The following is an 18,953-nucleotide window of genomic DNA, read 5'->3' as shown; positions in this document are numbered from 1 at the left end:
AACAAAGAACAGTGAATTGTGACTTGGGTTTAACTCTTTCTTTTTCAAGAAGTCTTGGGATATTATGGGTAAGGATTTCATTCTTGTTATTAAGTATATGTTTTCACATAAATCTATCCAGAGAGGTACAAACTCTACTCTTTTATGCTTAGTTCCTAAAACTCTTGCACCTTCAAAGGTTGATGAATTCTGACCCATTGCTTGTTGTAATACTATATATAAATGTGTTACTAAGATTCTTACAAGAAGGATGAAGGAGTGTATCACTTTCTTAATCTCTGGAGCTCAGTTTGCTTTTCTCTCGGGCAGAAACATCCAAAATAATCTCATTCTGGCCCATAAACTTATTTGAGGATACTCAAGGAAACATGGAACAAGAAATTGTGCTATCAAGATTGATATCAGGAAAGCATTCGATTCTGTCGACAAGAATGCTATGGAAATGATTTTGCACAGTTTTGGGTTTCCCCTTCTCTTCATTGACTGACTTACTATGTGTTATGGCTCTCTTACATACTCCATTATTATTAATGGCACTTCGGAAGGATTCTTTGAAGGAGGAAAAGGATTGCGACAAGGTGACTCTATCTCGCCATATCTGTTTGTCCTTGTTATGGAGATTCTATATGGGCTTCTACGGTAAGCACTCCTCTCTGGGCAGATTCATCCTCACTCTAAGTGCAAAAAATTAAATATTTCTCATATATTTTTTGCGGACAATGCCTTATTATTCTACAAAGGTGACATGGCCTCCATGCTAGCTGTGAAGGAGATACTCCTGAAATTTTCACTAGCAACAGGACTGAATATAAACTCGGCCAAATCTACTCTTCTAGTTGGTTGTATGTCTCATGCAGCTGGGGAGGATTTAGCTTCTACTATGGGCATCTCTCTCATATCACCTCCTATCTCTTATCTTGGTCTTCCCTTGACTACTACAAGGCTTGGCATAATAGATTATCTCCCATTAGTGGAAAGATTAACTTTGAGAATCTCTAACTGGAAGAATATATCTTTGTCCAGAGTAAGTAGACTTGAACTCATACAGTCAGTGCTGTCTTCCTTTCAAGTTTATTGGTCCAAAACTTTTGTGCTTCCTAAGAAAGTTCTTGACAAGGTCTCCAAGATTTGCAATTGTTTTCTTTCGTCTGGGCCTAGCATGATAAACAAGATGCACCATGCAAGTCATGAGGTTCTCAGATACTAAAAGGAGCAGGGTAGTTTGGGCATGACTGATGCACGAACATGGAATAAGGCTGCATATTGTAGGTTAGTATATAGAATTGCAGTGAAAGATGACTCTTTGTGGGCTAACTGGACCTGGAGCCAGCAGATCAAAATGCAGTTTTTCTGGACTATGAAAATTCCTTCTAGCTGTTCCTGGGTATGGAGAGGAATTTTACAGCACATAGATATAGCTCAGAATCATATTAAGTATATCATTACAGACAGCAAGAATACTTGGTTCTGGCATGACCTATGGTGCACAAGCAAACCTTTGTGGGAGATACCTGAAGCAAGGAATCTTATCAATCTCAATGAGGCTGCTAAAGTTAGTGAAGTATTGGAACAAGGTGAATGGTCTTCAGCTTTCACTTCCCTCCCAAATGGAAATATCAAGAATTCCATTCTGAGGACTGAAGTAAATAGATATCTTGAGAAGGATGAGGTGGTATGGGCTCCTAGTACCACAGGTGAGTTTACAGTGAAATCTGCGTATGCTGTTCTAAGGAAAGTGCGCTCAAAGGTGAAATGGTATAGAGTGGTCTGGGGGGAAGCTCTCTGTCCCTAAGCATTCTTTCACTTTATGGCAGTTACTCTCAAATTGCCTTCCTACTCAAGACAAATTGATTCAAAAGAATGTTCTGCAGCACTCTGTATGCAGTCTCTGCAATGTCTTAACAGAACACTCTAAACACTTATTTTTTTACTATCAATATTCAAAGAAAGTATGGGAGCAAGTCAAGAGAAAACTTGGGATAGGTAGGAATGTGCAGGGCTCTACAGAAAAATAGTATAAGATATTCAGACTATGTAGAATCAACTATTCGAGTGTTGATATATATAAGGCATGCGTTGGTGCTATAATTCACGAAATTTGGTGTGAAAGGAACTAAAGGAAGAAGGAGAATCAAAAGGTCCCAGCGCAGTAGCTAAGCAACAAGATTCTGTCGGATATGCAGTTATACCTCCAAAGGAATCTATCAGATGTCAAAGAATTGGTATCCCTGAGAATTTTGGCAGCGAGATTGGGGCTTAAGCTAAAATTCAAAGAACCAACGCCCAACTAGGTCAAATGGGCATCGACAGCTGAGGGAACTTACATGTTAAATACATATAGTTTTGTCCAAGATACAGGAAATGGCTTTGGAGGGATCATTAGAGATGCTATGGGGAATGTTACACTGGCATCTGTAGGAAGTTCGGCCAAGCCTTCGATCCTCTATCAGGAGCTTCTAGCTATCGCGAAAGGTATGCAGTATGCGAAGGAGATAGGAATCACCGAACTGGAGGTCAACTCAGACTTATCAATGGCCATAAACATCATTCGGGGCCCAAGAAAAAGCCCATGGCACTGTTCTAATTTAGTGGCCCATATTGAAGCTCTTAGAAACCAGTTTGTCAAATGTAGTTTTAATCATGTATATAGGGAGGGAAATTAGGCAGCTGATTACCTCTCCAAGTTGTACAGATCACAAGTTGATCTTGACATTTCTTTTTATCCTCCGCTTGATTTTACGTTGCATAACATAGTGGAAAAGGATAGAAAATGAACTATGTACTTGAGAATTTCTTCTTATACAGGTTGAGGTCAGCCAAAACCTCTAAACTTTTGAAAAAAAAAAGAATAGCAAATTGAACCAGTGAAACCGGTAGTGAAACCAAGGTTTCATAAATCAAAGGCTCAGTCACTGGTCCTCGGTATGTGATGGGCGACTTCAATAATGTCTTTTATTCTCATGAAAGGATCAACTCAGAATTGGTACATCCTAGGGAAACTACTCCCTTTGCCCACTGCCTCAACACTGTAAGTCTTTATGATCACAATTCTAGTGGTTGTTTGCATACTTGGACTAACAATGGAGATGACATTTTTAGAAAGTGGTCCAAGATAGATAGGTGCCTGATCAACCCTATGTGGGTATCTATGTTCCCTTCTTCTGGTGTTGAGGTCTTACCACAAAGACTATCTGATCATACCCCGTTTGTGTTAACTCTCTCTAACAAGAATAACTACATACCTCCATTTAGATTTTGCAACTACTGGTTGGTGAATCCTTTATTCAAGGAAGAACTTAGCAAATGTTGGTCTACTCCTACTCAAGGCAATCTTTCCAACATGCTCTCTAAGAAGCTTAAACTCTTAAAGGCTTCTCTCAAAGGATGGCCTAGACTCAACACCACTGATATTCAGAATTTGGTGGACACAGCTAAAGCACGTCTTGAGGATATTCAGAAGCAAATTCACATGAAACCTCTTGACATTCATCTATGCAATCTTGAAAGGAAAAGAGATTGGAGTTATGCTCTTTTATGCTCATGGAAGAATATGATCTCTTGCAAAGAACTCACACTGATTGGCTCTCATTTGGGGACAAATGCAATTGCTTTCTTTCACAAATTTGTAAAAGAAAAGAAGTCAAGAAATAACATTTCGTCTATTATTGATTCTCAAGGAGTTATGCAAGAAGGGCAAGACAAGGTAGCTCAAGCTTTTATCTATTCTTACTCTGACCTCTTGGGTGAAGCCTCTCCATCTACATGCTCTCCTCAGTTCTTAGCACATCTAAATTTGAATGTGTTATCTCCAGAAATGGCCAATAATCTGATAAAGGATAGATATTACTGACTTGGAGATCAAGGAAGCAGTTTTCTCTGTGGATGATAATAAAACCCCAGGACCTGATGAGTTTAATTCATTTTTCTTCAAGAAGTCTTGGGATATGGTGGGCAATGATTTCATTCTTGCAATTAAGCATATGTTCTCTCGTAAATCCAAACAGAGAGGTACAAACTCTACCCTTTTATGCTTAATACCTAAAAATCTTGCCCCTAACAAGGTTAATGAATTCAAACCTATTGCTTGTTGTAATACTATCTATAAATATGTTACTAAGATTCTCACAAGTAGGATGAAGGAATGTATCACCTTTTTAATCTCTTGAGCTCAGTCTGCCTTTGTACTAGGCAGAAACATTTAAGATAATATCATTCTTGCCCATCAGCTCATTAGAGGTTACTCAAGGAAACATGGCTCTAGAAATTGTGCTATCAAGATTGATATCATGAAAGCCTTTGATTCAGTCAACTGGAAGGCAATGGAAATGATCCTACATAGATTTGGATTCCCTCTACTCTTCATAGAATGGCTTACAATGTGTTCTTGCTCTTCATCTTACTACATTATCTTAAATGGCACTTCTGAAGGATTCTTTGAAAGGGAAAAAGGTTTGCGACAAGGTGACCCTATTTCACCATATCTTCTTGTCCTTGTCATGGAGATTCTATCAGGACTTCTTAACCAAGCTCTCAACTTTGGGCATATCCATCCCCACACAAAATGCAAAAAACTAAGTATCTCTCATTTGTTTTTTGTGGATGATGCCCTATTAATTTGCAAAGGAGACATGGAATCTATTCTAGCTGTGAAGGAGATACCCTAGAAATTCTCTCAAGTTATAGGTCTGAATATTAACTCAGTAATTCCACACTACTAACTGGTTGTATGTCTCAAGCTGCAGGAGAAGACTTAGATAATGCAATAGGCATCTCTCTCATCTCACCTCCTATCTCATATCTAGGTCTTCCCCTGACATCATCAAGACTAGGAATAAGAGATTGTCTCCCTTTGGTGAAAAGATTAACATCCAGAATTTCAGACTGGAAGAACAAAACTCTGTCAATAGCGGGTGTACTTGAACTCATTCAATCTGTACTTGCTTTCTTTCAAGTGTACTGGTCCAAAACCTTTGTCCTTCCTAAGAAAATCCTTGATAAGGTTTCCAAGATTTTCAATAGATTCCTTTGGTCTGGTCCTAGCATGGCTAACAAAATGCATCATGCAAGCCACGAGGTACTAAGATATTCAAAGGAACAGGGTGGTTTGGGCATGACTGATGCACGAATGTGGAATAAGGATGCATATTGTGGATTGGTGTATAGAATTGCAGTGAAAAAGGACTCATTGTGGGCCAACTAGACATGGAGTCAGCAGATAAAAAAACACTATTTTTGGACTATGAAAATTCCATCTAGCTGCTCTTCGGTTTGGAGAGGGATCTTAAAGCATAGGAATATAGCCAGAAATCATATCAAATATATTAATTTAGATGGCTCCAATACTTTGTTCTAGCATGATCCATGGTGCTCAAGCAAACCACTGTGGGAGATATCTGAAGCAAGAAATCTTTTCAATCTTAATGAGGTAGCGAAAGTCAGTGATGTACTGGTACAAGGAGTTTGGTCGTCCGTGAGTACTTCTCTCCCAGAAGGCCATATCAAAAGTTATTTTTTGGGGACTGAAGTCAATGGATATCTTGAGAAGGATGAAGTGGTATGGGTCCCTAGTACTTTTGGTGGCTTCACAGTGAAATCGGCTTATGTAGTGCTGAGAAAAGTGAGAACAAAGGTAAAGTGGTATAGAGTGGTTTGGGGAAAACTCTCTGTACCAAAACAGTCATTCACTTTGTGGCAATTACTCTCCAACTGTCTCCCCATGCAAGATAGGCTGATACAAAAAAAGGTTTTGCAACAATTTGATTGCATCTTATGCCATGCTTCGTCTGAACATTCCAAGCATTTATTCTTTGATTGCCTTTATACCAAACAAGTTTGGGAACAGATAAAGAATAGACTTGGGATAGGAGGGAGTGTGAAGGGATCCACTAAAGAATGGTACGATATTTTCAGACTTCGTAGAACTAACTCTACCAGTGTTGATATCTATAAAGCATGTATTAGAGCTACTATTCATGAAATTTGGTGTGAGAGAAATAGATGGAAGAAAAATAATCTAAAGCTTTTCAGCAGTTGAGTTCAAAGATTATGGGTTATATGCAGATATACTTCCAAAAGAATTTAACATATGTCAAGGAATCTGCTTCTCTGAGGATATTGGCAGCTAGATTAGGACTATATCTAAACTTAAAAGAATTAGTAGCCCACTGGATCAAATGGGAACCAGTAGCTGACGATTCATATATGCTTAACACAAACAGCTTAGTCCAACAAAATGGAAATGGCTTTGGGGGAATCATCAGAGATGCACTGGGAAATGTTACTCTGGCGTATTCAGGCACTTCATCTAAACCCCGGTTATATATCAAGAACTCTTTGCAATAGCAAAAGGCCTTCAACAAGCAAAATAACAAGGAATTGCCAAACTTGAGGTCAACTCAAATTCCAACAGAGCTATCAACATCATTAAGGACCCAGGCCAAAGTCCTTGGTATTGCGCTAACATTGTGGCCTTAATTTCATCTCTCAAAAGACACTTTGTTAAATGCAGTTTTAAGCATATCGATAGAGAGGGTAATCAGGCAATTGATTACCTTTCAAAGTTGTACATATCACTAGAGGATCTTAGTTTTTCCTTTCTCCCACCCCTTGATCTTAAGTTACATAACATAGTGGAAGAAGATAGGAAAGGAACTATGTACTTGAAAGTTTTTTCTAGTACAGGTTGAGGTCTGCCAAAACCTCTAAACTTTTGAAAAAAAAAAAGGTTAGAGAAATTATTTGAATGGCAGTTTCATAGTGTATTGAAGGTTTCTTTATCAGTGAAAAACAAAAGTTAGTTATCGTCAATTTAGTGTAGTGAATGGGAGGTTCCAGAGTGTAACACCTCTCACTTTTATAACTCTATTTATTTTTATTTTTTGTTGCATTTATTTAAGAATTTTGTTTGATTTGTTTTTCTTTGTTGGACATTGTTCCCATGATATTGAGTAGTTTAAACGATTGTTGATATGAACTATGAGAATGTTCTTAAATACTATTGTGCCATTTAATTGAGTTTTACAATGTTTAAATTTCTTTTCGGTTAGTGTGTGGAGTTGCGCTAAAATATATTGTGTAAAACAGGTTTTTCGGAGTTTTGTATAGAAATTGGATGTGAGGGACTTTTGTGTAAAGGTAAATTGTTTTCAGGGGCTTGTTGTTAGAAAAAAAAACTATTTTAAAGGCTTTTCTGTATATTTAGGACCACAAAATTAGGCCCAATCCTACAAATTGAAGAATAATTATGGTTGTAGTTACGGGTTACTTTTATTTATGGTTTCGAGACAAATCAACGGGGCCCGTGTTAGTAATTATGGTTCCAGGAGGACAAAAATTTCTATTTTTATCCGGTAATAACCTTATCCTCCTAACCTAATAGAAATTGAAAATTTTTGGACTCAACCTAATTTTCATGTGAGCAAACTCTTATTCCCCAAATCTCCATTCCACTTCTATCGATCAATTATGTATTATCTCATGACAAACATCTACCTTCTTCCCTATCTAAAAATAAATAGATTGGATGTCTTCGGGGACCATGCAGCACATTGTCGACATTTTCCAGGTTTCAAATATCGACATGATCATGTTAGAGACATATTATGCGATACATTTTGGAGGGCTGGGGTGCAAGTGAAGAAGGAGGCTCCTGTTAATTTTCTCCCTGATCTGAATGAGGGAAGATTGCCACTTCATCTTGCAGATGTATTAATCTATAGTTGGTATGAAGGAAAACATGCATGTGTTGATATAACTAGAGCCTCTCCGTTGGTAGGGCTTAGGAATTGAGTCTTTGAGGTGGGAGAAACAGCTAATAGAGCAGTGGCAGGGAAGATTGAGAAACTCGAGGTTGCTTGTAAGGCTAACCATCATTGTTTCATTCCGTTCAATTTCGACACTTTTGGTTTCTTGGCATAACAGTATGTTGAACTCCTTAAGAGGTTGCAGAAAGTTAAGGACAGTAATGTAATGACAGTTGGTTCTAACAAGTTTGTCTTTAGGAGGATAGGATTTGCCATTTAGAAAGAACTCGCAGCGCAACTTGTTGCACTCTTGTCCTAATCATTTGTCAAATTGGTTATTATTATCAATAAAATTTCCACTTCAAAAAAAAAAACTTCAACTATAAACTTGGAATGTTTTTTGAGATCTAGTTGTTTCCATGTTTAAGCTAGTTGATTTGTGTGTTGTGATTAGTGATTTAAGATGTGAGAAAACACCTTATTCTCTCATGACAAACACTTTTCTCAGTTTGCAATCTACTTTTTTCACTTTTTAATTCTAGGTTATTGTTGATTGAAGAATAATTGGGTCGATTTCGACACTAGTTCAACAAGCAATTGAATTTCCTCTTCAAATGTTCGAATCTTATGTTAATCAATCGTGTGATTTATCTCGATTTCAATATTGTTGTCATCGATGATATTTTTAAGTTGGGACTTGAGAGTAGTAGTCCAATACACATGCAAACACCACTATGCATGTATATACCAACATGCACACACCATTATGCATTTGTATAACAGACATGCAAACATTATTACGCATATGTATAACCGCGCATGAAAACACTACTATACATACGTATATCACCCATGCACACACCATTATGCATGTGTGTAATATACATGCAAATAATATTATGCATGTGTATTAAAACATGCATACACCTCTCTACATGTAAATTCGTTGCTAAAATATGAATCGTCCATTCTCTGTAATTAAATCTGATTCCCAAAAATTGGTGGAGGGAGATGAATAAAGAAAGAAAGAAAAAAAAATGGTCAAACAAAGTGGAGACATGTTTTTACCCAAAATCATCAAGTGGAGGGCAAAAATGTCATTGAACAAAAACTGTCCTTGCCAAATTAAAACTCAAAACACAAATTTAAGCCCAAACACATAAATTGACCAATAATTTCGGTTTTAGGTATGGTTGACCAATAATTACGGTTTTAGGACAAAAAAGGGCTAACATCAACATCTATCACTAAAAATTTCGCTATAAGAACATTTTCGGGCTGACGTCAGCAAGTTATTTTTTGTTAATACCAATTATAACCTTCTTCTCTATTTAGCAAAAAAAACCTAAACTACAAACTTGTCAAATACTTTTGAGATCTAATTGTTTCCATCTTTGAGCTAGTTGATTTGTGTGTTGTGAACTTGTGATTAGTGATTTAAGATATGAGAAAACATTTATTTTCTTCTCCATCTAACAAAAAAAAACTCCAACTAGAAACTTGTAAATTTTTTTGAGATCTAGTTGTTTCCATCTTTAAGTTAGTTGATTTGTGTGTTGTGATTAGTGATTTAAGCTATAAGAAAACATCTTATTCTCTTATGACAAACACTCTTCTCATTTTTCAATTCTAGATTATTGATAATTGAAAAATAATTGGGTCGATTTCGGCACCGGTTCGACAAACAATCTCGAATCTTGTGTTAATCAATTGTGTGATTTATCTCGATTTTGATATTGTTATCGTCGATGATATTTTTAAGTTTGGAGCAGTAGTCTGATACACATGCAAATACCACTATGCATGTGTACAACACACATGTACACATCATTGCATGTGTACAACACATATGCAAACACCACTATGCATGTGTATACTAACATGCACACACCATTATACATGTGTATAGCACACATGCAAACATCATTATGCATATGTATAATATATATGCAAACAGTATATATGTGTATACATGTGCATAACAAACATGCAAACACTACTATGCATGTGTATACCACACATGCACACACCATTATGCATGTGTGTAACAAACATGTAAATACTACTACCACACATGCACACACCAATATCCATATGTTCAACAAACATGCAAACACTACTATGCATGTATACAATATGAAATAAAGTAAAATTTTCATGTTAGTCCTAACATAAAATGTGAGTGTACTTGAAAAGTCACGTGAGAGTTTTCCCCAATAGCCACAATATTTTGATTTTGATTTAACTCATAAAAACTTAAATAAAAATAATATCGTCTTTCAGCAGTGGTCAACCTGGTTTGTCCTGGAGCCTTAATTATTTGCGGAACCAAACTTGAAGCTAAATTAAAACCCAATTTTGTCCTATGGCCCGTTTTTTGAACTCAAAATTGTCCTATTGCCCGTTCTCTGTATTTCGGACATGGGCCTTTGTTAAAAAAAATGAAAGAATGAAAACAAAGAAAGGGACGAGCAGAAAGAGAAAAACAGAACCAAAGAAAAGGGGGTTGGGGGAATAAGCGAGAGAGAAGAGGAAAGAAGAAAATAAAGAAAAAGAAAAAGAGAGGGGGAGAGATGAGGGGAGGAGAGAGAGAGAAGAAAATGAAATAAATAAAGAAAATACAAAAAGTTGAGAGGGAGTGAGAGGTGACGTCTAGGAGAGAAAGAGAGAGGGAAAGGGAGAGAAAAATGTGGTATCGTTCTAGCGCTATCGCGATGAGGGTTTTGGTTTGGGTTTTTGAAGTTCAATTTCAGCGCGCGACAGTTTTCAATCTTCTAACAAACAAAGTAGTTGATTCTAAATTTTTGTTTGCTTAAAATATAATTGGATTGATAGTTTGTTTAAAACCTAGAAATTATATGATTGTAGAATTCGACACAATTCGGTACTAGTAGTGAAATTGAAATTTTATTTTAAAGTTGAACTTTAATGATATGATTTTGTTGTGTTATTATTAAGATTTTATTTAAGTGGTTATTTGTACTACTGTAGCTCTGTAGGGGCACTGTGACACTATAGCCCTGTACTAGTTTTGTAGCACTATAATGTGGATTGTTGTTAAAATTTATTGGGTATTTGTTGTTTAAGGGTAAAATATGAGGTTTGATTTCTAAATTGAGTTTCTAAGTTTATTAATGAACCCGAAATGTGAATTTTGGCTATGGGTTTATTGAATTTGATATTGGTGATATGAGGAGTATGTTTTAGCATGTATATTAAGTAATCTACAAGGGTGATGACAAAGCTTACAAAGTGGGATTCGATTAAGGTGAGTGAATTCTTTCGTGAAATTTTAATTAATTTCAAGAAGGGATTAGCATATGCGTAATTAAAATTTTAGAATTTGGGGTTTTGTTTTGGTGGGTAATGTATTTATTTTATTTAATAGATTTATGAAAAGAGAATGTTTTTACTTTTTAGTACTTGTATGACCTGTTTAAAATGTTGAGATGTTGAGTGCGTTGATAAACTATAACTTGAATTGTGAACTTTGAGTATGTATTGTACGTTTATGGATATACATAAAAATGTATATTTTAACTTTTGACGTGTATTATTAGTGGAGTATATTGTTCCTTTTTATGGTTTATAAAGTAATGATATTGGAGTGTTATATTTCGGATACAAGTTATTATAGGGGACTGTTGGGATGGTTGGAATGTTTCCACTGCAGAACTTCATTCTTTTGATGAAGGTGAGTAGATTCTTGCTTTTATTTATCTGTTAAAATTTTACTTGGATTAGTGTATTTCTTGAATCCCTAAAGATTTGGGGGTTATCGAATAATTTGATGGTTAGAATGCATTTTCGAAGTTCTATAAAGTATAGGTATAGAACTAAAAATATATGGTTTTGGATATGTGGATATTAAGATTTTATTTAACTTGTTACTAAAGACTAATAGTACTACATAGTGCCATCATATAGAAAGGGGTTTAAGTATGGAAACATTCATTTAAGCTTTACGATAAGCTTGTGTTAATTCATAACTTTGGATATTAATAAATGGGTATTTAATGGTATACCCGAATGAATGATGTATTGAGATTAGTAAAGGGGTATTATGAGATATACCCTGAAGAGGCTTGTAAAGTCATTGGTATTTGGTTTCATTTTATTATTGATATGATACTATCTTTGGTTCTCAAATATTTTAATTATAGGTGGTTTGCCTAGCATTAACATATAAGTTGAAAACTCTTGTTACACAAGTTTTTAGATAACTTATAAGAAATATTGTATGCTTATGTGTTGTCCCTAGTCCACCACGACTCTTGGTCTTGATATTGTATTTATATATTGGGCTTTCCATTAATGAGAATGCAAGATAAAATTCCTTGTTAAGATCAAGGTGTTAGAAAAAAAATTTAGCTAATCACCAAGGTGGATAGGTTATAGGTATAGCCCGTTAGCCCAAGAGTGGTTGTTTTAAACCTCGACCTCAAGAGTAGGCGAGAGATATGATATATAGTGTGCAAACGCATAGATCCAGCTCTCTCAGCGTTCTATGAGCCTGAGTCGATATTCCGACTGAGATGGTTGCCTATTACTGAGAGCGGATGCTGGTTATGCGATGAGACACAGATGGATATATGTGTTAGTCACAGTAGTGTGTAGAAGTGACTATCGTGGTCGTGGCTAGGGATGTTTGTTTCTAATATTATCAATAAAATATATGGCTTGGTGATATAGTTATGTTGTAAATGCCTCAAGTATTAGTTCTATTTGCTTGTTTGGACTAGTTGGGAGGGTAGTCTCTACTAACTTTTTATGCAAGGGAATGTCTACCCTTTGAAACTAACACTTGGGTAAAGGTAAAAAAAATAAAAGTTAAATGTAGTTATTTTGTATAACTGCATATATTTTACTCTAACTATTACGCTAAGGGGATTAATGAACTAAAATGCCTCAGAGTGAGGAACTACCTACCTTATCCCTGAATCACTCGAATCACTCACACCAACTTCATGTTGACCCCGTAATATGTTTTTTGCATTGGGGTGTGTTCCGGGTTGGAACGTAGATGGAGAGCAGCTGCGGGAGACCTAATAGTGGATGGAAGGTATTGTATTAGATTAGTTTTATTTGTTTTATGCAGAAGTTGTATTGTATTTGAGCTCTTTGGTTTTGGAAGATGGGGTTTTATGTGTAAGTAGTGTGGAGGAAGTGATGTATATATGTAATTTTTTTTAGGTTGTCTTGGTAACATGGGGATGTATGTATGTTAGTTTGTATTATATAAGACATGTATTAGGATTTCTGGGATATTGTTTGTATATTTATTGTTTTATTTTGATTCGAGGATTGATTACTTGTGGCACAGGTCGATATGGTTAAGTAGCTGGTTCTACGAATTAGTATATCTTTTGGTAGTTGGGTGTAGTTTTATTTGATTTTCAGGATTTATGACAGGTTTTAAATTTACGAAATGTTGAAAATACTGATGAAATTCTACTGTTTGTTTTAGAATGTGATATTTATTAGCTGTTTTATATTTTAGTTCTAGTTTGGATTTCTATGAGTCACCCACTCACGCCCTGATATTTTAGATGGTTGAATATGGAAATATTCAATTGTTTGAAAATTTGGAGCATGACACAGAATATGTTTATTATAGGTTTTGTTATTTTTTTATAGTGCTACAATGATGTGTAGGCTGAAAGTATCCCCTGTACTTAGGTACTCTCCCCCCACTTTTCTTCAATACAAAAATTTTGCTTACTGAGAAATTTTTTTTTATCACTTTAGTGTACTGAAGACTTCTTCACCGGACAAACAAAAAATGAAACCCAACCAATCAAACCAAGCTTCTGCCTCCAGCACCACCACGCCACCTTATCATCACAATCCAACATCTCAAACCCACCTCAATCTATATCATCAGAATCATCATCGACATTAATATTCCCACTTGAAGAACTAATTAGTTCTATGGCCTGAGACGGTGGTTAAGAATAAGTAACAATCAAAAAGAAAAACTATTACTCCGCTACACAAATAAATGGTTCGTAACTAATAACCAAAGCGGTAGAATTAATAACCCACAACAACGGTGTATGAAAAATAACTAAATAACACCTAATACAAGTAGTAAACAATATAAACTACTTACCAATTCAATAGCAAACCAACAAGAGAAGAGACACAAAGATTTAGGTGGTTCAGCAAGTTTAGTCTATTTCCACAACCAAATAGAGAAGTTTCCACTAGAGAGAAAAATCACAATAGTACAATAAACCACTTAACTTGATTATAAGGAATCCCCAAAATTTATAAAAGAAAACTTGTAACTCTCTTTTTCTCTTCACAACAAATGTTCTCTCATTTACAATTATCCAATAGTGCAGACAAATACCAAAGAATTTGGACATAAACAAATTAAGAAAATATTCAAGTTTTTCTTCTTCCAAATCTCTCTCAAGAGAGGCACAAAATCTCAAACCCTAGCAACCAAATATGTTTCACTCTTCCATACAACCTATTGACAATTTCCATTTTATAGGTGCAAATGTTCAGCAAAATTTCGTTAAATTACAGACTATTTCAACAAGTTAGTGAAATATCGACAAAATTCAGTTAGCATCCAAAGACCACCATAACCAAACTCTACATCGACCAAGTCTGGCCGACTTAGCTTCTCATTCTGGGTCTTGCTTCTCAACAGTTTGCACATTACAGCATTACACTATCACTTCAATATCAGTGAACTCCGAAACTATAGTTCTTTGAACTCAGCACACTTAGATACATATATGCTCATAAAATAACTAAAACACTTCTTTTCTACAATATACTAAGGTCGGACTTCCGCACCACGTTTTCGTTATGCGATACTTAATTTTGTTTTGTTGTACAACAATGGCGGAGCGAGGGGGGGGTTGAGGGTATGCCCTGGCTCACCCTAGATGTTGATTAAAACAATAACTGTATTATTACTATAATGAACCTATTGATTACTTTGATTCTTGAGTTCTTGGGTGCAGAAAGTTGATGACCATTGGACACATTTCTATCCCTCGTCATCATATAACTGTGTTTTGAGGTTTTGAGGATGAGAATTACAAAACCATTAAACTTAGCCTCAACAAAAACAAGAGAGAAGTATTCGTGTGCAGCTCGCGAATACTCCTCACCTGAATCATCCAATCTCACGGCAACTCTTCCTTTGAATGCAGGGGCGGATGCAGGATTCTCCACTAGGGAGGGCTACTAGCACTAATTCACACTACTACTTTTTTTGTTTTTGACTTTTTTGGAGGTATAAATTAGGAATAGTTAACACTATTAAATTTTTTTTATAACAAAGTTAGTGGGGGCTATAGCCAGTGTAAGGGACCAATATTCACACGCAACGAATATCGAGCACGCGTCCAGTATAAGCAAAGCAAAGACCTTATCAACCTCAGGTCATCGACCTCCAAGCTCGCTTCATAAGCAACTCGCCTCATGTAGGTGGTTTAATTCAGCTCGCTCCAGGGAAACACAGGTCGATCAGACGACCTCAAGAAGAATACTTCTTCTGGTGACACCATACCTTATCCAAATGCAATCATTACCAGGACCATACCTGTACTTCCAATCACCGTAATATATGAACTACTACAACCACTCCCAATTATCACAAAGTTCTTACCAAAACCAACCTAACACTCAACCTTAATCTCACCCACACATCTGTACATGTAAAAACACGTGTCTCCCAGATCTCCATGCCTTTTAGCTATAAATACCACCTACATGAACTACGTGAGACCTGATTTTTCTCTCCCCTCAGAGTCGAGAGATAGATACGTAGGCAGTTCGCTCATCAACGAACTCGGTTTTTCCTATATCCAATCCTCTTCTCATCTTTACCTTGTTTGTAAAAGGAGACCAAAATGTTCATTTACATTGGCGCCGTCTGTGGTCTCGAGAAAAATCATCAACCCCACGAAGCATGGAAAGCCTCGAAGCTCAAATCCAGAGTCTAGCAGGTCAATTAGGTACGATGAACGAGGAAATCACCCTGCTCAGGCAGGAGAATGTTACGCTACGCGCGCAAGTGGACACGCAAAATCCACCAGGTGCCTTAGTAGAGGACGACATCAACGAGGTTAATCAACAGATTAACGAACTGTCACAAAGGATCGACCAAAGTGCAGTTAAGAAAGATGCCACACATATCGTTCAAAAGATGCTGAAGACATATCACGCATCTTCGTTCGCTGCTGAGGTACTTAGTAGAGTTTCTCCTCTAGATTTCATCCAACTGCATTTTTTAATGTACGATAGCAGCACGTATCCTGGTCAGCACGTGGCTCGCTACATCCAAAGCCTTGCACTCTATAGTGCACCAGAGTTTAATCATCTTCATTATCGTTTGTTTCTTGCTAGTCTCAAAGATGGAGCGCTCGATTGGTTTTTTTCACTCAAGCCAGACTCGATAAAGAACTTCGAGCAACTCACCGATCTATTTGCTAGTTAGTACGTCCACAATAGCCGTAAAAAACGGATCTTGATTTACTCTTCCAGTTCTCATTTGGCAAAGATGAAACCATTCGCCAATTCCTAGGTCGGTTCAAAGCTTAATTGTTATGCATGGAAGGCGGCCTCAAAGAGTCCTTTGCCACACTGACATTCTCCAATGTCTGTCGCGTGTGCAACACAGAACTCTCCAGATTGCTAATGAAGGAACGACTAGAAACATTATCCGAGCTGTACGCTCGTGTTAACAAATACATTAAGCTACAGGAAGGGCTGAGGCATCAAGGCCTATCAGAAGAAGAAGTGGCCGCGATATCTGATGATCCCCCAGCTTCAAAAAAGCAACCCAGACAGCAAGAACAGAAGTCGGGGAACAAAACAAACAATAACCGCGAGTTCGCTGTTCTTACACGATCTCCTAGTTACATACTGGATAAGATAAAAAAAAATGCATATTACCGACCTGATGTACAACAGCCAGAAGATCGACCTGGCAAGCCTTACTGTGCTTTTCACCAAGCCAAATATCATGAGACTGATGCGTACTGGGGGCTCAAGCATTACCTGCAAGACCTCATCGAATCAAGACATATCAAGCAGTACAGCAACATCGCTGATGGCGATCTGTGCCATAAACTTATGGCCCGCATGGTGCGCAGTAGATCTCCACCTCGCCATGATCGCCAAAATGTTCAAGCTCGCTCCCGTAGCAGAGGACATCCCAAAGACCGTTCCCTCCACGAGTGCCGTTAACACTCGTCAGATCGTGATAATGACAGAACCATTCATATGATCACTTTTCCAGATGATTCCGTTACATCTTCCAGAGAAAAAAGAAGGCGCGTAGGCGCCCTTCAAAAAGTCTTTCACTTTTCTTCACAGGTCGCACCTGCCCCACGAAGTTTAGGTCGCAGCTCAGGTGATATAACTTTCACTGAGGCTGACCTGAACAAAGTTTGCCTCCCTCACAATGATGCACTAGTAGTCCATGTCAAAATCAGTGACAGGACAGTCAAGCGTGTTCTGATAGATCCTGGTAGTTCATGTGACATTTTGTTCTACCATACCATTCAAGAAATGAACTTGCCCAAGTTGGTCTTCATAGACCAAATCGCTCCTCTCTACAGGTTCAACGACTCTAGAGCCGACCCAATTGGTGACATCATACTCCCAGTCTCTGTGGGATCCAGAGAGGACAAAGTCAACTTCAATACGCGTTTCAGCGTTCTAGACATCAAATCGTCCTACAACGCCATCTTAGGACGACGAGGGATTCACCAAATGCAGGCTATACCGTCAACACTGCATCAAGTACTCTGCTTTCCCGGCCCTAGGGGTATGATGGAGCTTCGAAGCAATCATCTCGAGGCTTATTATTATAACTAGATTCTATCAGCGAACAAGACCATTGACCCACCTATCAGTACTAGGAACGAGCCCACCAGCTACACAATAGCTAAAGATATGGTCGCTGAGGTCATGACCAAAGCACCAAAGCAAAGACGTTGGGGCTCTAGCAAAAATGTTATTAGATGCTGTCGGGGATCCCGGAGGTTGCTTCAGGTTGATATTCCACCGACCCGGGAGGTCACTTCGCCAGTGATTGTTACTCCACCAGTCAAGACCCCAAAGGTCGCCCTAGTATGTGTTAGTTAACCGATACAGATTCCAGAGATCACTCCAGCCCCTGTTGTCATGACCATAGAGGTCGCGTCAACCCCTGTTGTCATAACCACAGAGGTTGCTCCTGCTCCTGCCACCAAGACCTCCATTCCTCAGAACGATAAAGCACCATTAGAGATCAATCCCCCTGAGGACGCATCATCGTCAAGAGCAGCATCCCAGCCTGCAGAAAAGGAGCGAGTAAACTTAGGAACCGAGGACGATCCCAAGTTCGTCTATGTAGGGGCTAACCTTGACCCTACACTTAAGGCCCAGCTAGTAAACTTTTTATCAATGAATAAAGATGTTTTTGCTTGGTCATATATCGATGTGTCTGGTATCGATCCTAGTGTTGACTGTCATAGATTAAATGTCAGCCCTAATGCTAGACCAGTTTGACAGCGACCTAGGAGATTATCACTGAGGTTTCAAAAAGCAATAAATGATGAGGTCGACAAGCTTAAACAAGTCGGTTTCATCCGAAAGGTCGATTATCCCGACTGGATAGCTAACATAGTAGCAATTCCAAAGAAGAATGACATAGTTCACCTTTGCATTAACTTCACCAATGTCAACCAAGAAACACCAAAAGATAGCTTTCCTTTACCTAGAATTGACCGACTTGTGGACCAGACCTGTGGCCACGAGCTCCAGTCCTTTATGGATGCATACAGTGGGTACAACCAGATACCACTCGGTGAAGAAGATCAAGAGAAGACGTTGTTCATCATTGAACAAGGAATCTACTGCTACAACGTCCTCCCGTTCGGCCTCAAGAATGCTGGAGTGACTTATCAACGGCTGGTCACTGACATGTTCCAGGACATGTTAGGTGATACCATGGAAGTCGATATCGACGACATGGTTATCAAGAGCAAGAAAGCAGGTGACCACCTCACTCACCTTGAGCAAGCGTTCTCCAGGTTACGCAGAACTTGGATGAAGTTGAATCCAGAAAAATGCCTTTTCGGAGCGTCCTCCGAAAAGTTTCTGGGGTACCAAGTATCACAGCGCGGGATCGAGGCTAACCCAGACCAAATCCGAGCGTTCTTGGACATGCCCGATCCAAAGACAAAGAAGCAAATA

At 37.9% G+C, this 18,953-nt stretch overlaps 1 protein-coding gene across 1 annotated transcript; it reads left to right on the top strand.

The window, feature by feature from the left end:
* The first annotated feature begins 2,929 nt into the window (after positions 1-2,929).
* LOC147503395 (uncharacterized) lies at positions 2,930-3,850 on the top strand. Its single transcript, XM_086604819.1, has one exon. The coding sequence runs from the start codon at positions 2,930-2,932 to the stop codon at positions 3,848-3,850; it is 921 nt and encodes a 306-aa protein (XP_086460945.1).
* Positions 3,851-18,953: the final 15,103 nt, after the last annotated feature.

This window comes from Coptis chinensis, chromosome 4 (genome assembly GCF_015680905.1).
Source record: "Coptis chinensis isolate HL-2020 chromosome 4, ASM1568090v1, whole genome shotgun sequence".
In the NCBI taxonomy this organism is placed as follows: Eukaryota; Viridiplantae; Streptophyta; class Magnoliopsida; order Ranunculales; family Ranunculaceae; genus Coptis; species Coptis chinensis.
This window is presented reverse-complemented; position numbering and strand designations above follow the sequence as displayed.